Genomic DNA, 26,371 nt, shown 5'->3' on the forward strand with positions numbered 1-26,371 from the left:
TTTTTGTGTATTAACGTCTGCAGAAGCCCGCGGGATTGTTTGTGACCGAGACCGAAGGTCGAGGTCACAAACATATCCCAAGGGCTTCTGCAGGCGTTAATACACAAAACAAACGTGTATTGTCGCTATTCTTGCATAAAAAAAACATTACACGACGACTAAATGCATTGTTTTCATATGTGATGACTTGACGATTCCGGTACATTTTTTATTTACCATTCTTGTTGTTCTTGGAAACGGTAAACATGTTTTAAATATCCATAAGCGGGGCACACATAACAACAACACTACTAAAAGCGTGATTTGGAGGTTTTTAAGCATCTTATTTTTATTTTTAGTTTTTACAAACGTTACATTACACATAATTTTGCATATAACTTAAAAATTTGATAAACAGGAACACAATTATTTTAAGAATAACAACTTTACATTCGAATTATTTTGAGTACGAACAAACAGAGTACGGATGAGTACGAAGCTAGTGACTAGCTTTCGAGGTTTATTATATGAATTCTGCGAACAATCAGGTGAAAACAAACCGACTGATACTAACAAAAGTCATTAATATAATACCTTAAAACGGGCAATAGCACAAGTTACACGCGATACTTATTTATTCAGTTATTTACAATAACTGAACAGACGCTTTGTAAAGGGAGTAAACTCTAAGAGAAGCTAGTGCGTACATTGATGGGGGCAGAAACGTTTGGGGTGGAAACTGATACAGCTAAACATACTATGGATTACATTGTGTCTATAATGCTACAAGAACAGGTTATTACGGAAGAAACAAGATGCAGATGCCAAATATCAGTCTGCGCAGAAATACATACATATGTCCCTGGCAAAGCATTTCAAAAATAAAAATCGGGTATTAACAGCACGTGAATTGCCTTGTTTGCACACGATTTTTCTCCCGTTAATACATGGGCGGATCCAGTGAAAAAAGTAGTTTTTATGCAAGAATGTGTGTTTACTAACCCATTTCGTTATACTAACGTCATTAAAACGGAAGTTTTTTTATCTCATATTATGCTGTGCATTTAACTGTTATACATATATAAAAAATCTCGTTATTTATCCTACTGTACGAGCATAACCATATTTTGATTGATAAATGTAAACGAATATAAAAATATTTTTTCTATAATATCACCATTCAATTTTCATTTTTCAACATTACATTTAACTTGCATTTGTAATGGTGTAAGGTTATGTATTGCTGACTAATGTGTTTCTTCCCCGTATCCGCACTCCTTGAAATATATACGCGATGCACAAAAACATAGAATAAATTCAATTGATAAAGATGGATGCCATTTCAACACATATTTTAGTATTTATGCCAACATATATTAGTATAAGCGGCATTGTAACACTGCCGCTAAATCTCATTTCGTATTGCAAGACTAAACTCAAAAGATCCGCTTTACAAATTTCAGCGGCTTCCTGACCTTCATTGAAGGTCAATAAAACGTCAGACCATTCTTCGTAATGATCTGACCATGAATCAAATTAATATGTAAAACAGCCCTATCATATTACTAGATAATGACATTATATCTATTCTACACATAATCATAAATCATACCAGCTATACATATGATAATGAACAATGCTGTCTTAAAAGATACTTCATTAAAGACTATTAAATGGCATGAGTCTGATTTTTTCAATGTAGAATAAATCCCTAAGTCTACTCTACTACCATAAATATTTTCTTCAGTTTAATCAGTCACTGCTTTCATCAAATGGATAATTCTTTGAAGTCAAAGGCTTTTCTTCTTCCTCTTGACCGTCTTCCTCTTCACGCTTAATGTCTTCAGCCTTTTTCTCCGTTTCAGAAATTTCAACTTTTATCACATCTTCAACAGTTCTTTCGTCCGCCTCATTATCATTTATTTCCTCAACAGACTGTCCATTTTCATTTTCAACTGTTTTTAATTTATCTACCTCTTCAGCTCCATTATTGTCTTCTATGGTTTTTTCTTCAGAGTTTTCAGTGTCTGGTTTATTTTCAGTTTTGTCTTCCTTTTGTTCATCTGTCTGGTCGTCTTCAGTCATAAAGAATACAACCTTTTCTGTATTTTCAATCACATCTTTCTTTTCAGTTATAATGTCAGTGTCTTCAACAGTGTCCTTCTTATCAACTGTCTCCTCAACTTTATGTTCTTGTTCAGTAGTTTTAAGGTCTTCAAAGTTGACCTTCTTAACTGGTCCAATTTCCAAAGATTTCTTATCAGTTATCACATTTTCAGACTCTACAACTTGACTTATTGTAGCATCTTTGTTTTCAATAGTTTGCTTCTTGTTTTCCTCATTGGTTTTATCTTCATTCTCCAATTTATCTTCTTGTATAATTTCTTTTTTCTCAGAAGGAACGTTTTGAATGTCTTCTTCCACTGCTTGTTCCTCAATTTGATGGATAGATCTTCCATCCGCGTTAGACGTTTCGAATTTATGTTTATCGAACGTAACTATTGACGTTTCAACCGGTGTTGGTGGCGGCTGGTTCACGTAGAGCATTTCATCAACATAGTCGCGTGGTTTCTGTATCTTTGGCAACGAGACTCCAGTTACTCTTGGCAGCTTGGAATCAACGGATTCAATGATCTTCTGTCCCTTCAGAGTGACATATACACCTTGTTTTCCTGTAATAGAAATAATCTTGTTTTAAAAAATGCTAGAACATTTATCTACTGAAGAAAAAGGAGACAAATGAAATATTTCAGGTTTGCACGGCAAACAAAGCAACAGACTGGAATGCATAAAATATTTGTTCTCATCCTTAACCCTGAAACTATTTTAATAATTGTATCAAAATATGAATTGAAATAAATTTATAGCATTTTACTGAAAAAAAAGTTCAGCAAACAAAATCCCAAGAAAATCTGTTTACTTATACTGATCTGACTGAAGCTACGCAAATAGATTTTTTTTCAACTATTTGTATGAATAAATTCATTAGGTAAAATAGAAATAAGTAGCTAATAGACATAACAGTTACCATTTTAATTTTCATTTAAAATAGATACTGTTGATGCATATACACCATTGCCTTTTTGACCCTATGGTATGTTTTCCTTATGAAAACTAAATTTAAACGTCAAAAAGAGCTTTTAGTTAACCGTAAAACTGATACCAAAATACTCACCTTTGTTGATGTGATCAGGCATTGCCATAGTAATTTCATCCGGAAGCGGAAGTTCCTTCTTGTCTGGACTCTTAGGCGGACTCCTAGACTGAAGAGTATGCGGGGTATTTGCAGTAGAAGAATATGCTGAATAGTCTTTGGCACTTCTTGGACGTGAACTAGATGACTGTCGCGATGAAGGTTTTCTGTAAATGGAAGAAAAATAGAGCTAAATATAAAACAGGTTCATGTGTAAAAAAGTACAAGACAATTTATCCGTACATATTCGAAATACAAAAGCCGAATATTGCCAACATAATCGTCAGTAAGACAATAATTAATTCCATAAACTTTATGTAAATACTGAAGCTGAACGATATGATAAGCAAATGTTGTTTTGTTTGTTATTAAATTAGAACATGAAACTGCTCTCTTTGAACGTACAGTGGGAACTTTAGACAACTGATCCAGAAGGGGTGGGGTTGGGGCGTTAGATATATTACAAACGATATCATGTCTTCACTTTTATTTCAGGCAGGCAGCCTTGCAAGAATTTTGCAAAGAATTAACTAATAATTTTGTAGCTACTAAAAAAAAGTCTCGATACTGTCTTTAGACAAATTCATATGCGATATCTAACAGAAATTCTATCAATATTAAAACTAAAAATACACTTACTTGTATGAATGAGGTCTGGATGTTTGGTGTTTGTTTGTAGGTCGACCGGAACTGGCCCTGGAGGAGGGTGGCAGGGATATATGCCGTGACGACGTCGGTCGAGAAATATTCAACGGTGACGGAGTCTCCTCAATATCAGACCTTGGTGAATCTGAATTTTCAAACGTGATTCTAACATAGAACACAACTGTTAGGATCCTCATATGTTATTTCTATTTCCAGTAATTGTATTGTCTTTTATACCAGAAAACAAAACAACAAATAGTACTCTTTGTTGCCAATTTATTATGTTAGCTAAATACGTTTTATTTTATGCAATGTAAATACATGCTTTTAAGACACTGATGCGTATTTCCTTTATACGCGCTTGGCTACCTAGCAATGATTAATTGGTAAAGTGAAGCCTTTTTCAGCGACGAGGCTGTATTATATAATAATACATTTGAATATACTAATGACACTGAAAAAAGTACATAAATTATTTATCTTGACACACTGGAAAGAAGAAAAAAAATTAAGGACAAAAGTCACACATTTTTTGTATCGAAATCGATAAAATTGGAAGGAAAATTATCATCCGAAATTACTGCATGCAAAGTACGAGGTTAGGTACCTGGTGGTGCGGACGGAATGTCGTCCCCTACATCTTTCAAACGACGAGGACCTGTTATGAAACAGTCGGATGGATGACCTCTGGGCATGTACACACCGTATACAGTCAAACCCTTCGAGTCAACCAGGTGAGCTCTGAAAAAAAAGAACGTGTATACCAAAAATGTCTTGAGTTTTCAAAGTTTGGTTTACACCATGGGACAGATGTCTACCTTACGTTTTGAATAATATTCAACTTTCGGCCACAGAGATTGCACACAATGAACAAAAGCAATGCCATAATAAATTTGTTCCTAAAGCATATGCAAGAAGAAAGGGGGACACAATTCAAGACTGTGACACATGTAGCCAAAGATCAAGTTTAAAAACGTTATTCTAAATCAAAGACCTGTATAAACTTAACTCTTTGTCAAAATTAATTAAAACGTAATATATATAAAATACCTGTAATTGATATCTCGTTATCATAAAACTGTGTCAATAACATTGATACACATGTATAATATTTAATTATAAACTAACCTATTATATCTAGCGCCGGTCAGGAACGAATGAACGCTCTCACCTTCCGTGGCGTAAATATTTAAATATCTGAAAAAAGAGAGAAAAATTGTAACATGTGAGCATTTGTACTCTTACCATTTTTACCCTCAGAACTGTTTAAAGTTAGAGGAAAAAAATGAAGGGGACAATAGCGTCCATTCAGCTTAGCCTGTAAAACATATACATACATATCGGACAGTAGATAAAAATATAAAACAGTTCGGAATAACATAGTGTATATAAAAAGTAATGTGGATAAACTTTAATTCGGCCTAAGATTTTGAGAAAATAACAAGATCAAAGACAACTATTTTAAATCATTTTGAAATAATCTCTTTTATCTTGTTAGACGTACATATTCTGAGCGCAGTCATCGTAAAGCAATATCGCCTGGAAGACTGAAATTAGCCTGGCTCCCTGGCTGCATGGTTATTTTTTTTATAAATACGCAAGCAAAATAAGAAAATCTTAAGCCTCTAAATAGCCATTTTATCGATGGTGACCATACTATGTTCGGAGCAGGGGCAATAAAAATGTAATGTAGAAACAACTGCAGGGGTTACTTCCCTCTTAATGAATAAACATATATGTAAATAAGAACAAACATAGGGACTGGAGCCAGTCTAGACTGAAATGTGTTTGTTAATTTAACAAATAGAGACTTCACTCTCAGTAGAGGAGTATTTTTTATCCGCCCTTGCCGGGATGTTGTTTGCTCTTCATTATTAATTATTTTGTTGTTAGTAGAGAGGTCACTGTGAGTTATTTGTCTAAAAGAATAAGAGGTCAACGAATGCAACAGCATAATAATAAAACGATACGAAAGAAATATAAGCAGAAACTTCAAAAAGTTTCAAAATTAGAAAAAGGATTTAGGGCAATTAGAAGCTATACTATTAATGTATAGAATGTGTGGTGAATATAGCTTAGTCAATAATAAATTGATATGCGGTTAGAAACTACATGTGTATGATGACAGGGGAGTCCGTGGCCGAGTGGTTAAGGTCACTGACTTTAAAACACTTGCTCCTCACCACTGTAGGTTTGAAACCTCGCAAGGGGCGTAGAATTCTTTCATGTAAGAAAGCCATCCAGCTGGCGTATGGTAGGTCGGTCGGTAGTTCTAGCCCAGTGCATGTTCATGGTTTAAATAATGATCGGCTGGGCACCTCGGGTCTTCCTCTACTATTAAAAGCTGGGAAGTCGCCGTATGGCATATTACTATGTCGGCGTGATATTCAAACACAAAAAGATTACTTAATCGAAAGCTTTAGTAATGAATGTAATTGAAAAGAGAAAGAACGCAGATATACAGATGAAGTATGGGTGAGGTTTGTATATAAAAGAAACTTTAATATGAGAGAAAGCTAGATTGGAAAAATACAGATATGAAATTTCCTGGAAAGTTTGTAACTTGATTTCTGCCATTTTATGCTTCCAGAGGAAATGTTTACATATTTCAAACAACACTGTCATAAAATAACGGTAGAAAACATTATATAATGTAAGATATAAATAATTCTATCAATTTTGGCGGAGATAAGGAAAATCCCGTTTTCTAAAGAGTGCCTATATTGATAAACGACAATTTGCTAAATCTGATTAGATATCAAGATATCTGTGAACAGGAACCAACTTGATTGCCAGGTATTCTATAAATGTGTCAAAATAAATTCAAATATTAAAATCGATCAGCTGGGTTTTCGAAAAGTTAGGTATCTGGACACCGATAGTCTTTAGCACTAATTAACAATTTATCGCCAATTTTGTATCTACAGAATCCATTATGTTGATAGGCAAAGAATATAGTTTCTTTTCTAAAAAGAAACCTCCACCAGAAAAGAAGAAGTAAGAGAGAGTGTTCTTGTAAAATCTAGGAATACCTGTAACTTATCTGAGCACGCTCACGTTCAAATTCACTGAAATGATGAACAACCAATCTGAATGCATTTGTACACAAGCGGTCTATCTTTATTTCCATTTTATCCATATAAAAACAAAATTACCTTTGATTTTTTGTTTTAAACTTACTTTTAGCACACAGTTTACAAAATTATTTGTTAGATTCGGACTTTGCCATACCATAGGGTTACAACCGGCATTTCTTTACCAATTAAATGTATCCTTGATCACAATGTATGCATTATCTGAATCATTTACTGACACGTCAAGTATTGCATTTTGAGAAATCAGAACTTCAACTTCTCTCATTTTTGTGTAATGGTAGACATATTAGAAAGTATAGACTTTGTTAAGCCTCATTCCCCTTTCAGTAGTATTAGTCTTATTTTGAAATGCCGTGCTCCTAAAGAACGCAACTTAACTGACACACAAGCCACAAACACTCACAACATGTTTTTCCAGTCTGATGTGACTTTAGTATACGCACTGCAAACTGTTTTTATTAAAGAATATCAGATGAAGAACTGATGTTAAACTTTAATCAAATTCTCTTACTTAATAGACGGTTTACTACATGAAATTTTACAATCTGGTCTACATTGTTTACAGAAAACAAACTACTGCAAAAATGTTTTATCAAAAGGAAAAATAAACGGTGAAACATCAAAGAGTGTAACATCAAAGATATGTCTATAAACTGCAAAACATCAAAGATGTCTATGATCAATGTTACATCAAAGATATGTCTGTTAAGTGCGTGTGTAGCATCAGAGATATGTATTTAAACCGTGTAAAATCAGTCATATGTATTTACACAATGTAACATCAAAGACGTGCCCATAAACCGTGAAACATGTAATATATCTATAAACCATGTTACATTAAAGATATGTCTTTAAACCAAATTAAAGGCTCATAATGCCTTTGTTTAAAATGTGGCTGCCGCATTTTTCACAATGAACATAAAATATATAGATTTCTTGTTTAACCCTATTTCCGATTATTGTTTTCTCTAACATTTGTCAAAGGTTTGAATATTGATAACATAGAAGAAGTTTATCTGAATCTGTTGTTTTTGATTACCTCCCTTTGTTGCTCAAAATGTATTAGTTCATGTGCAGTATTAAAAGTAGCACTTTTTAAACCATGTAATTATGCATAACATCTATTTCGATAGCTGTTTCATCAGTTTTAACATAAAATTTAAAGCCTTATGGAACTTAAAAGATGTGTCTATGAACAATGTAACATCAACGATATGTCTATAAACAATGTTACATCATAGATATGTCTTTACTGTGAAAAAAATCAAAGACACGTTTTGTAAAGCATGTAACATCAAAGATATATGCCTGTTAACCGTGTTACATTATAGAAATATCTATACCCTGTGTAACATCAAAGGTATGTTTGTAAACCATGTAACATCAAAGATATATGCCTATCAACCGTGTAACATCATAGAAATATCTATATCCTGTGTAACATCAAAGGTATATCTGTAAACCTAGTAACATCAAAGATATGCCTATAACCCACGTAATATCAAAGGCATCTCTATAAACCATATGGTACCAAAGACATGTCTTTAAACTGTGTAACAATCAAAGATGTGTATAAACCGTGTATCTTTAAGCCATGTATCATCATTTACATGCCTAAAACATTAAAACATAGGTCTATAAAACCTTGCAACATAATAGATATGTGGCTAAACTGTGCAACATCAAAGATATGTCTATAAACCATAATATGTAACATCAAGACATAGGTCAATAAACCGTGTAACATCAAAGATGTGTATGTCAATACTTACTCCTTTGAGGTTTGAAATATGGAATTGTTTTTTACATCTTCTGAACCTGAAAGCATACGAGACTACGAAATATCAAATATTCTCAATCCTACATTGAAACATTTTCACTGATACCTGTATGTCTGTACAATCCGTTAAAACTGTTTAGCATGACTGTATGAATTTTGAATTGTAGAGCTTGCCTACAACATTGAAAGATACAGAAATATAAAATCATACAATATTCTATTCTCAAACAAACAATTGCACTGATATAAAGGCATCTGGATACTTCATTATATCAACTTTGTATGTAACAAAAATGACAATTCAGAAAGTAAACTGAAAATCCAAATTTTGTTTGCTTTTATTTGATAAACTAAATAGTGTACATGCAAATAATATGACGGTGTGAGCAAACTTACGTCTATTATTTTCTCGACGAATATCATATGCATTGACAGGAGCGGAATTCGTCCTCTGTCTCGCACGTAACAGTGTTGTTCTCGTCGGCCGACCGTATTTCACCATATTTTCTTCGTTCTCATTAATATTCCTCAAGTCTGTCGCTGACAAATACTGATGTGTGCTGTTTGGTCTGTAATATTCTTTCCTAACATTCAGATGCCGACGGCGAGGTGCTAATGGTCTTCGCGTGTTGCTATAAAGTACTGCACGCTCAAAATTGACTTCTCCTTGCTCTTGTTCAAACTGAAAAGAAAAATCAATTGCGTATCGGGTGATGTGGCATTTATTCTTTAATTGGTTTTCCTCTAAAAACACAGAAGGGTAGTTAAAAGGTCCGTATCTGGTTATGTTATATTGTTTTCAAAAACCTAAGTCAAGCCCTAATAATCTTTTTTTTCTCGTCACCAGTGCGAGTCTTCTCACTTAACGGCCAACTACAGACCTCGCAGTGCTTTCATTTTGCCTGACAAATCTTAAATAAATCTTCAATTTGTCAACTTCATAAGCTAAGGGAGAGGAAATGAGTTTAGATAAACAAATGGACGATCATGGCACCTGACGTGACGTGTATACGTGTTGCAGTATAACGTTGTATTGCACTTTCTGCAGTCATCTAAAAACTTCAGGTATTTAAATCGGCTTACTTTAAAGTAACACCAACTCAACAATGTAGATGGTTAAGGGTTAATATAACAGAAGTAAAATTTTGAGTGACCTTATTAGGATTTCCGCAGTAATTTAGATGGCAATAAAGTATTTTTTAAAAACTTATACCATTCAGAAGTAGCTGCTTACCAAGATATTTCTTCCGCGTTTCACAGGGGCAGAAATGTCCTTTAAACACTTAAAATAAGCATTAAAACCACGTGGATCAAAAGAATTCTATTATAGACAAAATCCATTAACTACACTCAAAATCTTTGAGTTTCATTGTTCTCCATTTAAACAAATCGGAAAATATATGATCAATAAATATTAATGTTAACACAGAGTACTTAAAACGAACACTAATTTTAACAATAGAAGATACTTTACAAAAGCTGTAACTGATCTTCTTGACTAGAGTAAAACCTACCAGATACATTAACAGAATTAGATGATAAATAATATCAAACTAATTTTAACTCCAGTCTGATGAAATATAAATAAGCAATATCTTATACGATCAACGCTTCCATAAAAGGGAAGAGAAAAATCCACAAGTTCAATTCGTGTGCAAATCCGAATGAAACTTTTCTCCTGTTAAAAGAAATATTTCCTTTATTCCCACCCTATCTATTCTTAATTTCATTTTTGCGATATCAAAACACTTAGATCAGGGATATGTACCTAAATAAATTTCTTACTTTGTGATAACATGTTTTTGATCTCGCGTGTATCTATCGAGTTTTGATTTTTTTTTCTCTTTCGTGGGGCACCACTTTATCATGTCTTCTTAGTGTATCTGTCTTTAACCTTAGGCTAATTTATAAACTTCGATGATGATGGTTCTTAAACTGAGAGGTAATTATTTTCACCTATTTTGAATATTCTGAAACAGTAAGTATATTAAGCTGTCCTATGATCAAGCACAATATCTACAGGTTCACAGTATCTGCACACTGCAAACGCTCAAACATGAGATCTCTATAAATATTTCATCTCTTTGTTATGCAAAGCACTATATGGAACTTTAATGAAAAGAATAGATAACCTCACCTTTCCTGAGGACAACAGATTATTCGTAAACAGAGGTGATTCTCCACTGTGAGTGATTTCCCTTTGAACTTCGCTCAACCAGTAGGGAGCGCCATGATTTTCGTAACTTTCATTGTTGACTAGAATTCTGTACTCTTCATCCAATTCGTTTTGGTACTCTTCACCCTTGTTGAACGTGAACTGACCTGGCGGCAAAGATCTCATTCCTGGAAAATAAAATGATCCAGTTAACCCTCTCCCTGCTAAATTTCTACAATGAACTCGTCCATCTTTCAGCTTGGACAGTACCATTAACTGTTTAAAAGGGGTGCTTTCCAAAAAGATACTGACTTAATGGCAAACAGTGCAGACCATGATCAGACTGCATGGATGTGCAGGCTGATCATGATCTGCACTGGTCGCAAATGCCGCCAGCAGGTTATGGGTTAATCTAAAAATCCGGATATAATGAATGCAGGCATTCTGACATATAGACAGCATTAGGTTCCGAACGTGCTTTATCGTCAAACACACAACGGGACATAGATAATGTATGTATGTACATAAATTTTATACTTTTTAGATTTATAAATCAAATTTTATCCACCCAGTCGCAAATTAAATTGCCGATACTTCTTTGATCTTTTTATGCATTTTTATATTTTCATGGGTTTCTTTCCAATCCACTGTTACATGGGAAAAGACGACACATAGATTAATAATATCTGTCATGTGTTTACGAATCGGATAGAAATATCCGTCCCGAGGGCACCTGCGCATTGGGCGGTAATGAGGCTTGCCGAATTACCGCCCATGCGCAGGTGGCCGAGGGACGGATATTTCCATCCGATTCGTAAACACATGACTGATATTTTTTCTTGCATATCGTCTACATGTTAGCATTTTATTCTGGCAGATTATTTTTCTTGCATACAGTATTTTACAAATAACAGGTAGAAATATTTTCTTTGTAGCACTCTTTCTTTTAGTAGAGCGCGGGAAATTAACGTCCGTAAGCAGAAGTGACGTCATGATGTTTTGCGTTACGCACAATAACAAAGTTCCACTTATGTTTTATCGTTTGTAGCGTAACGTTATGTTCTTATGTTAAACTAACGTATTTTGAATATGTTAAACTAACGTATTTTGAATCGAGAAATATACTATAAGGAACGGAGAGAAACTATCAAGGTACCTGCTTTTTTCGTATTTTTACATAAACAATATATTATCAGTGCATGAACCACTAGTTGTCATTAACAGCACGAGAGTCATCTGGCATGGGGGGTACCAGATGGGTTTTGCCGGCATGGGTAAAATCACCGGAAACGCCAGTCCGGTGTGCAAGAAACGTCAAACCGGTCCAAATTACCAAGCTTGGCACAACCATAAAGGAAACACCGAAACTAAAGGTAACACCGAGCATAAAGGTAATTCTGAACGTACATATACTTATAGGCATAAAGGCTACAATTAACATAAAGATAATACCTAGCAAAAAGGTAACAGCGAGTATAGAGGTAACACTGAGCAAAAAGTAATAGCGAACATACAGGTAACACCGAAAAAAAAGTAACAGCAAACATAAAAGTTGCAACAATCATGAAAGTTACATCCAAGAAAAAAGTAACACAGGACATAAAGGTAACACCAGCTAGATGTCAAATACATGTACTGAAATAGGTAAAACTTTCTTCAACAGTACAGATAACACTTTCTGTTCAAAAGTTAAACCCCGGTTTATGTTGGAAATGAAAGTTACTGCCTGTCATCTTGCAGTCCAAGTGGTAATTATTAAACATAGTTACCTTCAATACTTTACACTAATATCTACCTACTACTGAAGCAAACCTTTTACTGTCTTCACTTTTGAACTTTATCGGTGCAACATACCACGGCTTTCAATAGTCTGGGTTGATCTGATATCCAAATAACCACTTAAATAAGTAGAGGACAGTTTACATCAGTGTCAAAGCACAGTGCACGTATCATTTTGTGACAAAACCTAGAGTTACCTTTATGACAATCCAGTGTTACATTTATGACCCGGGTTTACATTTACATTTGGTATTAAATTATATATGTAACATTTGCAACGCAGATTCCTATAAACATAAAGATGTAACAATATAACTTTAACTGCAATTAAGCATTAGTTCTGTACTTTTTACCACAGTCTGATTGCACATGTAACATTTACGGTAAGGGACACTGTTCGGACACAAATGTAACTTTTACCGACTGACGATACAGAACCAGGTGTATCAGACAGCCTCGTAACAAAATTGCGTAGTTTTAGCTGAAATTTAATAGTTGTATTTCGTGTCTTACATTAAAATTAACTTTAGTTTTCCATCGGATAGAGTTGTTTAAAATGTTATTGAATTCTTCTCTCTATTTGTGAAAATATTATTGAGAAAAAAATGGCGTTTGACATAACAAATATCAATGACAAGATTAAAGCTGGTTGCAGTTGCAATTGGCAACTTCCGGAATCGATTTCGCCTTCAAACGAAATAATTACAATTTCTCTTTCAGAATACATAATAACAGAGTTTATTGCTTTGGCGTGTTTGTTGCATCAAGAGCTGGCAAATATATTGTCAGCATTGTATTGCATTACTCTGCTACTTATTTATTCATAGCAGCATTTACGTTTGTATAAAACACTAAAAATTATAGAAATTAAAAAACAAATGCTTCCTCAATTTCTTCTATAGACTTAATCGTCAAATTCACTTACCAGGTAAGCCTATAGGCCATATATAAGTCCTGTCCATATTTTCCTATGTTTAACGCCGACAAACAAATTCTGAATGATTCTTCACACTGAATAATCAGTTATGAATTTGTGAAGAATCCGTTAAGTGTATATAGATAGTCACAACTACAGACTTTGTTGAACAGAAATCCATACTTGTTATTGTTTCATCATTATTATGACAGATTTTTATCGTAAACTGTTACATTTGTAATCTACATTTAGAGTAAAATATCGTGAAAAGGACAAAATTATCTTTGTAAATATCCCGCTCCTGTATATATTACAAATGCCACAGCATGCGCTCTGTGAACATGATAAGATATTAAGGGGACGCATACTTTGAAATTAGAAAAAAGTGGGTGGGGTATGATAAAATTTCCCTGCAAAAAAGCACAAGGTTTTGGTACATGAAATGGATACTGTTTCAACTGTTATAAGTACACAAAGGATTGCTCACTAAAATACAAATGAGAAAACTGAAACAAGAAAGTTATTTTTGAATTACATAAGACTTACTGTGTACATTCAAAGTCAACAATTAAGACTTTTTGGTGCGAAAATAATAGTGCTTCACCTTGTCCAAACATTTATCAATGTCCTACAGATTCTAATTTAAAGAAAGAATGTGAAATATGGTCACTGTCTTGCTTTTCATTTCGCATATGTAAGCTAAAATACATTATTTAGTTTGTTTACTAAGTAGTGCATAAGAAAAGATACGGTGGTCAAGGAATGCCACATTCCAAAACTAAAAGAGTATATTCCCCTTAATACATTAAACATTTATCGTTACAGAAGTCTAGTGGCTTACAATAAGGGCCTAGAAATGTTGCCATTATTAATTTTTAACTTGGTATTCATGAACTACAATGCACTTAAATATCAAAACACATTCAACAAACCTTTGAAAATGTATTGTCTTAAAAATCCCTAAAATAAGGTATGAAATTTGGTTGAGAGGTCCAATCAATGTGTATATGTGCAAAAGTAACATTCTAATCTTGTTCACAAAAGTTACTAATACACAGCAGGCATGTCAATGATCAAAACTGGACGAATATACAGTTATCCTCACTTTAATGTCATTTATAATTTGTCCTTGAATTCTCCACCATACTTTTCATAATTCTGTTTGCACGAGTTGCACGAGAATGCTGTCATTCACGTAAAAATGGGTCAAATAAGTTGTAAATGCAATATCATCTAAACGTAATTAATGGATTATGCAGTTCAAGATAAACTTTATCTCATAACGTAACGAACATGTATAATGTTGTAACAACAACTTTACTTACACTGATTTAAGTAGCAGTCGGTTTATAAGTGATTTTATTGATTTGTTATTGTTGTCAAAAAGTATAACGGAAGTGCCTCACAACTGAAGCGGAAACCAGTTTGATGCGCAAAGTAGTCCAATGTAAGTAATATTTTTTGACAAATGTCCACAGATATTAATAATTTTCAGATATTAAAGACGAATATCTGAATAGGATTCATTATTTGATAAGAAATTATAATCATCGACATGCTTTTTTGAAAATCGTACACGTGCTGACACCTAAGTTGTCTCCCGTTGTTTATTAGAGTTACCTTTCGTCCGGCGCAATAATACATATGCAGTGAATCGCCGAGAAGTCGTGGGAAAATTAAAAACAATGTAAATAAACTAAAATTAACCACCTTTTCAAGATGAATTTCAAGTGATCGTCATTATGCATTTAACCCGCCTGACCTGTGTAGCATCTTAGATATCTGTTCTAAGGTATTCATTGTGTAGAATGTCATGTTATGCCCTTGCAATGCTAATCCCACTCTGATTTTTTTGTTTACATTTTTATCAATGAGAAATATGGCGTCCATCCCGAGCTGAAATGACGTGGCGTTAAATTTTTACATGTTTAAGCAAACCTGGTGTGTTAGAAAGAAAATCTCATCCCTTCAACATTATTTGGAACACTGTTATTGTAAAAAACCTGTTTTTTCCTTATACAAAAGCTTAATATTTTGTGTTGAATGTACTTTCACAAAGACCTCTGTTTTCCTATTACATTCATAGTACCACATCCTTATCCACAAAATACTGAATATTACAGGTGTCCATCAGTATTATATCAGTTTAGGAATATGTTTTTTATTTTCCCACCATCGATTTCTTGAATATGCACCCCTTCCGCATTTCTGTATGAACTGTGAATGTAGCAATATGCGTCCCCTTAAGTTAATTGCTAGATATTGGTATAGGTACATGTGTATACAGCTAGGTGAATTTAAAAATATTCTTTTGTAGTTTTTGGATGGTGTCAGGGATTCAGTGTGTTAATTTTTAAAAATATCTGCTGATTTCTGAGTTGGTCAACAATATGTGGGAAGTGTTGGCGGGGGGACGGGGAGGGTAGGATCACTTATCGCCAAAATAGAGATTCTTATAAACTAGCAGTGGCATAACAACATATTTATTATTGTTTCTCTTATATACGACTGTGACTTTACTTTATTATACCGCAACGGCAGTCGAAGCTATTCACCTATCTGCCAGTACTAATTAGTAGTGTGTATATATATGATACCCAATTCAAAATTTATTAGGATTTTAAATTAATTTCAAGCTAAGACTTTTGATAATGCCTTTCTTCTTCTTACCCCTACAAGTCACTAGAGGGTACGAAAAATCTTTATGTCTCAAGAAGTCATTGTATATTTTATTATAAAAAATCAAATCTTCTTTCAACGAGATCACTGGGATCATTAGCATAAGTCGTTACAGGTGTTAAATAGGTCTGTAATTGGATATGTTCTCAAAGTAGATAATTTCAACATGCCTCCATTTGAAAATTCTATTTCAGATTTTAAACTAATGAAAAGGAACGAAACATTCTCAAAGAAAATAACAATTAACGTAATTGCTACAAACGAAGCTACTATTCAATGAGATGTCGAAACATACGTATATACACAAAGAGTTGAAAAAGATTCACATTAGCTGCTGAGAAGACTCATGAGACAATATTCACAACTAAAAAGACAGGTACGGACAACCTAACATATTTGCTTGTCTGCTGTGGTGTAAACGCGTATATAGTATTCCAAAGGTTAGATCGTTGGTTTAAATCCCACAGAAGGCTGCACTCTTGGATAAAAGTACCCGCTGGCGGTGGGGTGGGGAAAGAGGGTGTGGAGGAGGTATTCAAACGGTTGAGACAGTTTCAGTTTCAATTACTCAGACAAAAACATTCTATGCCTTTGTCGAACTTTTTTCGCTGTATTATCTATAAATATAAAAGTAAGTACATGTTTAATATTATCAATATCACGTTTTTACACGTATATGGGAACTAAAACTTTATGACTCTTGATTTTTATCAAAATGTCATTTCATTTATTCGTTATCATCACTTGTAATTCTTTTGCAGAATAACCATGTGTAAGTGTTTGTTGTTTATACAAGAGTTGTGTATATTTCATACATCTGTAGATGGATAAGACATAAATAAACTATTAATCTTTCAAATTCCCCGTATATCTACAAATTTAGGGAAACATTTTGGTATCTGTTTAGTGATAAGTCACAGTATGACATTAAAGTATCAGGAGTCAAAAATTTATGCTAAAACACACGTCTTAAAAAAATCTCTTTTTGTCACATGGACTGGACGATTATACAGTCCAGTGAGACTTTTATCTAAATGCATACAACGGCAAAAATATAATTAAACATGTAATAAGCATTTTGCGCGAGAAGTATACGAGTGAAATGAATTTATTTCTTCCGTATTCCTATTTGCATTTTTGGTAACTACGGTACAGCACGACACGGAACGGTACTTAAGTCAAGGAGTCTTTTTATTTCAAATTATGCCCATGATATAATTAAATAGATCATAAATAAGAAAAAGAAATATACAAAGTATGAACCAAATATAGACCGAGTTTTAGGATTTAAAGTCATTTTAATATCTGTAATCATTACCGTATCATGCGTTTAAAAATAATCATTTAATCGTTTGATGGCTTTTAGTGGTAACACAATATTTGTTCTTGATAAAAAGATAGGTATATTTAACCGTCTCGCATTTGATAGCGAACAATTGAAAAACAATTACAAAGATAAATACCTCTTACATTACTTTAAAAACTTGTGTGTAAATTTATAAAACAATATTGACCCGCTGATCAAATTTCGATACAGAATTTTAAAGAGGTTTTAAAACCTGCAAAGTTTTGATGACATGTAATGTCGGCGAATACATTAGATTGATAAAGATATAAGTGGCACATTGGTGAAACACTTAGATGGAATTTTGTTGATAAATGCTAAAACACGTATTTTTTAGAATAACCTTAAAATGTAATATGCATACAGTGTTTTATATGGACTGTGTCGTTGCGCCATGCTAAATGACACATCTTTTGCTCTAAGCATAACACATAAAAGGGAAACCGGCCGAGATGTCGATAATGATTAATAAAGTTGTAGATCTTGTTACATATTCCACATGCAATAAATCATTACTAACTAAAACCATAAAAGCTAGCCACATTGAGGCAAAGAACCTTTACTCATACATTAGAAAATTAGCCAATAACAACGTTTATCATTATAAGCATTGGGTATTTATCATTTGGAAATAAGTAATTAGAATATTTAATTTTTGGCAGATTTAGCATTAATAGCGGACATTTAGTACGTCACATCAGCCATTTGTAGATTTATGTAATCAACGGAAATACATTTAGGATTACTACAGGTCGTAACAAATTTTGCTTACATTCACTGAAACATAATCAATTGAAAAGTAATTTTCCCTACTGAGTTCTTAACATAACTTTACACAATGATATTGAATGAAAAAATGTCCGCTATGAAAGAACTGGTTCATTTTTATTGAATGAATGTTAGACTCTGTTAAAAATTAAATGAGCCGCGCAATGAGAAAACCAACATAGTGCGTTTGCGACCAGCATGGATCCAGACCAGCCTGCGCATCCGCGCAGTCTGGTCAGGATCCATGCTGTTCGCTAATGGTTTCTGTAATTGCAACAGGCTTTGAAAGCGAACATCATGGATCCTGACCAGACTGCGCGCAAACGCATTATGTTGGTTTTCTCATGGCGCGGCTAAAATAATAATGAAAAAAAAACATCGGTGCATACACACATGGAGATCTTGCTTTTAAGAATGTTAATACCTGTGCGGTCTATGCAGTTTATAAGTAAAAACTTTCAAGTGATTATCAAGTGCTTTAAGAGGATAATCATTTGCTCTTAAGAAAGCATTACTTAATTTAGATCGAAATGTTAAATACTAAAATGACTTTTATATGGTTTTTTTTCATATATCAAAAAGATGTGTTTTTTTTCCAATTTGTAGTAGATGTAACCTAAAATTCAATAAATTTTCCAGCATATAGTAAAGTTGCACAACATCTGTATTACAGTTAAACCTGTGTTCAAGACAACCTATGAATAGCGGCCACCTGGATATGGAACTGATAAGGACCATTTCAGAGATGAGTTTTGTCTCTTTGAAGTTGGGTCCTTTGTGTAATTCTGGCTGTGTACCAGAATACTCATACCATCATATTTATTCTAGGGCAAAATAAGGAAAAATATAAAAGGGTAAAATGATATGTTAATTACAGTAAACTTTATGATATTCTTGTAAGACATTGATATGGAGATAGGGCATATAAGGAATATCAGCAAAAAATAGGGAAAATGTTTTTATATTATTCAGAACTGCTTTACCCCCAAACAATAACACAAGTATACTAGATAAAAACTAAAAACTGCATCATACAGCACGGTTATTAAATATTTGAGCATCTATCCTTGTTCGCAAATATTTGATTAAATTTTTCATATTTAGAGTTATAGAGAGTTATAAGTTTTTCATCTGGAAAGTGAGGTTAAACATTAATAGATTAGATTACATATTTCATGTCATATTCCCGTTTTTAAGATTTAAATTTCATAGCAGACGACATCTTGTATTGACGATGGAGGTCGATATAAGTAGCTTTATCTAAAATTTGATTTTTTAAATTGATTTACAAATAATAGTTTAATGCATTAATCTCATGATTTATGGCACAATATGAAATGTTTTTAAAAGTAAATTCTCGTCTGCAAATCCTTTGAACACTTTGGTAGATAAGGCATAAATTAGGGGAACATGTTAAGATGACAATTTTTCATTAAGTGTTGATTTTAATAACTTTCTATAAGAGAATAATCCTTAGATAAATAAAAATGTGTTGTGCGCATCATGGCAGTTTTAGACGGATAGAGTTGTTAAGAATGTGAATATGGGGCTCGGAATGAGAAAAGTCCCATATATTAGGTTATTTAAGTCCTAGACTTATACCTTTCTTGTATGAATAAATCTTCAGGTTGTGCTATAAAAGGGAGACTTGAACACCTGTGGTAACGATATTCCGTTAGAAAAAGTTGTTTGATCTTAACTTATTCGATTAGCAACAATTTGTAAATTAACAGAAAATCAAGCAGATGTCATGATGTATGCAGCCGAACGTTAAAAAAAAGACACCGGATAATGCAGCTTAATTCATGAAAATGCCCCTCACATTACAGGGACGGTTCTGTCATTGAAGTATCATGGTACGGCAAGCCATACGGTGTTTTGAGGTGGCCAACACCAAGTCCATTAAATCGAAACCCCGTCTTGAACCGTCTAGATACATGTTTTGTTAATTTTGACAAATTAGAGTTAATTTTGAACATATTTAAAAAAAGTTCTTTGTATTTTTATTTTATCTGCTTTTGCGCTACAATATATATGCCTACATTTTTATTCGAGGTCTACAAAGAGCGATGAATTCTCCTCTGTTATTCGTAGACTAATAAATATAAACTGACAAGCTGTTTTTATAACTTAAGCATTACGAGATGGGATCATGTCACTTAGCTCAAAAATTCAATGAATTACAATTCACAACAAGTAGTATCTATTTCTGATTTACAAAGATAAGGCTACGCTTTTATATTTAGATTTAAGATATAATAAAACGAATACATTTATCATTGTGTGTCAATAAATTTTCAAACACGCTTTAAAGGAAGTTATTAATGCAGTGCGTAATATGACCTTGCCATCGCAATTAGTCAGTATTTTAGACATGGAATGCAGGTATATTGACGATATATCACAGAACGATTTCATGAGTGAAAAGTCATACAGGTTATGCTGTGCAAATGATTTTTTTCTCACAAATATAATGCGTGTGTAGATGTCAATGACTAAAAAGTGTAAAGTCTTAAACAACTTTAACCCAAACGTCTCCCTGCACCCAGTTCAGCATATACAGCTAAGGTCAGATAATATTTCATATATTTACTATGTTATTTGAAAACTATATATAGCTGTTCTTTATGAGAAAGTCTAGTAATTATGCGTTATCATAGAAGTGTTCGTAAACTTATTTGCGGAATTCACGTGAGCAGCACATGTTTAAACAAATAAACCACATGCCTTTTTATAACATGTTTTTGTTTTTTTTTTTGTTTTTTTTTTGAAAATAAAACAATTAATCTAAACTAATTATCTATATTTCACACTTTTAAAAAATATGATTTATTAAATAAATTAAAAAGAAATTTCGATTCTATATAAAAAGAATTCTTACCTCTATAGCCCCCATGAGGTCTCATTCCATTACTAATACCCTCGGGTGTCGGGGGTGGGGGACCGTCAAAAGTCAAGTCAAATCGCCTTAGTCGGGGCTTTTTAATCGTTTTTATCGTAACACCCGCACTATACGGCCTGATATTTGTCCGATTTGTCATCTTGATATCAATTAAACTCCAATTTCCACATATTTCTAACTTTTAAAATTTTAAGTTAAAGTTCCACAATTTTAAGTCACCATTACACCGATCTAAACAAACATACAACTTTGGTATTATAATTCTTGCTACCGTTTTAAGCTTATTTAAATAAAGTCATACACATTGGTAAACATTTTACCGAATATTCAACCATGACCCAAAATACCAATATTAAACCAATGTATACCTTAGATCGATCCGCCGCCATATTGTTATATCGTAACCAATGGAGCCGCGCGCTAAACTGAAAGCGCTTATTACCTCGGATCGAATGGGATTTTAAAGTCATTTGATCGGGTTGAAATCAGAAAAGATAATACTGGCAAAGAATGACAAGGGTAAACCAAATCTATAAATCAAAAACTTAGTATTAATATTGCATATCTTTTGTACACATTGTTAAAGTCAAATATAACGAGCGGTGTGGTGTTAAATTTTACGGGACATGCTTCCAGTTGTCAATTCTAAATGTATTTTAATTAAAGACAAGATTTAAAACAGACAGCAAGGTCTTGAAAATCATAAAAAAGAATAATATCACTAAAATTGATATTTCATGAGCAATATGGTATACTGTACAAAAAGGTATACAACTAATTTCGAATTCTTTATCAAATATCTATACCGCGTAACTAACGCAGTAAATACAAATAGGTTTCTATATCTTTTAGAACGCTTATACGATACAATACATATAAAACAATATTATGTGAAAAGAAATACAGCATAGAATTCATTGAATCACTTTGTTTTTATTTTTTTATAAATAAAAACGATCTTTAAAATTTAACAATAATATTGGGGTCAAACAATTATACTTTCATATAACATCGTACGTAGTCCCATATAGACTCAGTCACACGGCGGGAAGGCATGTGTATACGTTATACATGATATAAAATGTGCAGTATGGAACAAACACGAACTTGATTGCTTTTAACAACATTATTGGTTGAGGCTGGAAAATAGAAATTTACCGCAATTATCAGCAGCTTATGCTGGCGTAGAATTTAAAACATTCCTTGTTTCTGTAATCATTGCTAAACGTTTAATTGTTCACTTCATCCGCTGTTTGCAGATTACTATCAATGGCTTTGAACTGTCGCTGTTGCTAAAACTGACGGCATTTTCAGATTTAGCTATTAGTACAGTGACAGGCGATGATATTTGCAAATGTCGCGATTGCTAGCTGTAGCTTGAGTCGGCATTTACAAATGTAAATTTTGCTAGATGTAGCATTCACATATGTTGATTTTGCTAGCAGTAGCTTGTGTCGACATACGTTTGCCAGCTGTAACTTTTGTCGGCATTCGTTTGCTAACTGTAGCTTGTGTAGGCATTCGCAAAATAATGTTGATTTTGCCTCGGCATTCGCAAATGTTGATTTTGCCAGCTGTAGCTTGTGTCGGCATTCGCAAATGATGATTTTCGCAGATGTTGATTTTACCATCAGTAGCTTGTGTCGGCATTCGTAAATGATGATTTTGCCAGCTGTAGCTTGTGTCGGCATCCGCAAATGATGATTTTGCCAGCTGTAGCTTGTGCCGGCATCCGCAAATGTTGATTTTTCCAGCTGTAGCTTGTGTCGGCATCCGCAAATGCTGATTTTGCCAGCGCAAATGTTGATTTTGCCAGCTGTAGCTTGTGTCGGCATCCGCAAATGCTGATTTTGCCAATTGTAGCTTGTGTCGGCATCCGCAAATGCTGATTTTGCCAGATTTAGCTTGTGTCGGCATTCGCAAGTGTTGATTTTGCCAGATGTAGCTTGTGTCGGCATTGTGTCGGCATCCGCAAATGTTGATATTTGCCAGATGTAGCTTGTGTCGGCATCCGCAAATGTTGATTTTGCCAGATGTAGCTTGTGTCGGCATCCGCAAATGCTGATTTTGCCAGATGTAGCTTGTGTCGGCATCCGCAAATGTTGATTTTGCCAGCTGTAGCTTGTGTCGGCATTCGCAAATGTTGATTTTACCAGCTGTAGCTTGTGTCGGTATTCGCAAATGTTGATTTTGCCAGCTGTAGCTTGTTTAGGCATTTTCAAGTGTTGATTTTTCTGACAGTAGCTATATAGCGTCAATATCGGCAAGTGTTGCTGTTAAGTGTTCTATAGTTAGCGTTGGCATTTTGATGTATCGTTATTAATACCAGCCATTGATAGCAGTTGTTTCTGTCAGCATTTTCAGTGTCCCCATTGATAACAATTGTTTCTGTTAGCATGTTTAGTGTCCCCATTGATAACAATAGTTTCTGTTAGCAATTTCAGTGTCGCCATTGGTAGCAGCAGCTTTTGTCAGCATTTTCAGTGTCGCTAACGGTAGCAGTTGTATCTGTTAGCATTTTCAGTGTCGCAGTGTCGCCATTGGTAGCAGTTGTTTCTGTCAGCATTTTCAGTTTCCCAATTGGTAGCAGTTGTTTCTGTTAGCATTTTCAGTGTCGCCATTGGTAGCAGTTGTTTCTGTCAGCATTTCTAGTGTCGCCATTGATAGCAGTTATTTCTGTCAGCATTTTCAGTGTCGCCATTGATAACAGTTGTTTTTGTTAACATTTTAAGTGCCGCCATTGGTAGCAGTTGTTTCTGTCAGCATTTTCAGTGCCGCCATTGGTAGCAGTTCTTTCTGTCAGCATTTTCAGTTCCGCCACTGGTAGTAGTTGTTTCTGTTAGCATTTTCAGTGTCGCCATTGGTAGCAGATGTTTCTGTTAGCATTTCCAGTGCCGCCACTGGTAGCAGTTGTTTCTGTCAGCATTTTCAGTGTCGCCATTGGTTGCAGTTGTTTCTGTTAGCATTTTCAGTGCCGCCACTGGTAGCAGTTGTTTCTGTCAGCATTTTCAGTGTCGCCATTGATAACATTTGTTTCTATCAGCATTCTCGAGTACCGTTAAGAAGACTAGCATCTTGCCTCCACACAAATAAATCTCACTTGAAATTTGTCATTCTCAAAATAAAAAGTACATCGCCTGTTTTACTGGTAGTTTACTCTGTTAGTCGTTAAAATGTCAATGTTGACAAAACATTTAAAATAGACCCTTGAACTAGTGAGCAAAATATTTTGACGTATACAATAGACCTTTTAGGCCATTATACAGCTGCTAATATGAAATAAGTGGGTTGTTGGGCAAATTTGTTGTGATATTTAGCTTTATTCAGACTAACTTTGTTCAGATTTATAAGTGATAAAACTTTCAAATTTGAATACTTGAAAGTTTCAAGAGGGTGATCTACAGAAAACGCATAACATCGATTGTTTGAAACGCCGACAAACTGCTTGACATAAGAGTAATATTAGAAATTTAAAATGGGGAGTGTTGGAGGTGTTGCACATTTGAGCCGCACCATGAGAAAACCAACATAGTGCGTTTGCGACCAGCATGGATCCAGACCAAAGACTAATTCAATTAGAAGAACCGTTTGCGAATAGCATGGATCCTAACCAGACTGTGCGGATGCGCAGCTGGTCTGGATCAATGCTGGTCGCAAATGCACTATGTTGATTTTCTCATGGTGTGGCTCATTTCATTATCCTTGGTGAACAGATTCGATTAAACCGAGTCTGCCATTATGTTGCTTGGCTGTGGTCTATGCTTCCAAAGGATTCTAAATTATTGCAACTGATGTCATAAAGTGCTGTGTTGCGGCTGTAAAAATGTCTCCCCCGTACTTGTACTCGGTGTTGTTATATTTGCTGGTCCTTTAGGGGTTATGGAGTACATTCATTTTTACTATTAGAATTCCACTTTAACCGGTGCTATGGGGCGTGAGAGGTGTGGCACATTTCATTACCTCTCAAGAACAGACTCAATCAAGCTGAGTCTGCTATAATGTTGCGTGGTTGCATTCTATGCTTCCAAATGATCTATTAACAGATTCTATTATGGTTAAAACATTAAAGGTCCATTACTAAGGGAAAGTGAGTTGGCAATTTTTTTCATAGCCAGTGCATAGACTTCTGCAAGACACTAAATAATGAAGATTGGCAGGTCAAAATTTACAGAAGGTCTTTGGACCTCAAAGAAATGTATGTGTATTATGTTGAAATTTCAATGAATCGACAGAATGACCCCCAGGTCTTTTTAACTTTCTTCATACTTCATAGAAAAATTATTGTACATATACTGCGATTTATTTCGAATTTCTACATACCAACTTTCATTTTCCAATAAAATGAAATAGTTTCTGTGCTTTTTAAATGGAATTAAAATGAGCCGTGCCATGAGAAAACCAACATAGTGGGTGTGCGACCAGCATGGATCCAGACCAGCCTGCGCATCCGCGCAGTCTGGTCAGGCTCCATGCTGTTCGCTAATAGTTTCTCCAATTCCAATAGGCTTTAAAAGCGAACAGCATGGAGCCTGACCAGACTGCGCGGATGCGCAGGCTGGTCTGGATCCATGCTGGTCGCAAACCCACTATGTTGGTTTTCCCATGGCACGGCTCAAATGTTCACTTTCCTTAGTATTGGACCTTTAAGATGATGGGTGAAGCACGCTTTACTTTTTTTTCTGACATTTTGAAGAACTAATCCAGTATATCATTCTTAAGATTTCAAAGTTGTAGAAAACATGTTTACTTCTATTTTGAACAAAAGGTAACAAAGAAATACTGATAAAAGTTTCTGACTGTTTAATTCTTATGTATACTGCGAACTAGACATGATAGCGAAATTAGAGTAATGGTCCTATGGTGATACGGCCTAACGTTCTTTAATCATACCCAAGTGGAAAATACTTGAAATTATGCGGGTGAAATCTTTATTCAGTTAAATATTTGCCCAAATCGACCATTAAGTACCACCATTTAGCCAAATACTTGATAAGAATCATAACACAGTTGCGTACTCAGCTCATTGTCAATTTATCAGATTAAGTGCATGGGAAAATGTAAATTCATGCCACATACGTTTTTGGTTAAACCTGATGAAAGACACCGATATGAGCTTACCCACTGGCACCAGACCA

The 26,371-nt window shown here is 34.3% G+C and overlaps 2 protein-coding genes across 2 annotated transcripts in view; one reads left to right on the top strand and one right to left on the bottom strand.

The window, feature by feature from the left end:
* Positions 1–1,536: 1,536 nt before the first annotated feature.
* On the bottom strand, positions 1,537–21,590 carry LOC123554385 (muscle M-line assembly protein unc-89-like). The gene is made up of 10 exons (XM_045344485.2): positions 21,216–21,590; positions 10,830–11,035; positions 9,089–9,374; positions 8,685–8,730; positions 6,850–6,885; positions 4,946–5,014; positions 4,425–4,558; positions 3,812–3,962; positions 3,155–3,339; positions 1,537–2,651 (listed from the first exon to the last, which is right to left on the bottom strand). Exons 1-10 carry the CDS (start codon positions 21,373–21,375, stop codon positions 1,732–1,734), a joined length of 2,193 nt encoding a protein of 730 aa, XP_045200420.2. The 5' UTR covers positions 21,376–21,590; the 3' UTR covers positions 1,537–1,731.
* The window catches only part of LOC123555928 (inositol 1,4,5-trisphosphate receptor type 3-like), a 125,864-nt gene continuing 115,912 nt past the window's right edge, over positions 16,420–26,371 (top strand). The window contains exon 1 of the mRNA XM_053548126.1: positions 16,420–16,597. The gene's annotated coding sequence lies outside the window, so the exon portion shown is untranslated. The remainder of the gene's footprint in view (positions 16,598–26,371) is intronic.

Source organism: Mercenaria mercenaria, chromosome 7 (genome assembly GCF_021730395.1).
Source record: "Mercenaria mercenaria strain notata chromosome 7, MADL_Memer_1, whole genome shotgun sequence".
In the NCBI taxonomy this organism is placed as follows: Eukaryota; Metazoa; Mollusca; class Bivalvia; order Venerida; family Veneridae; genus Mercenaria; species Mercenaria mercenaria.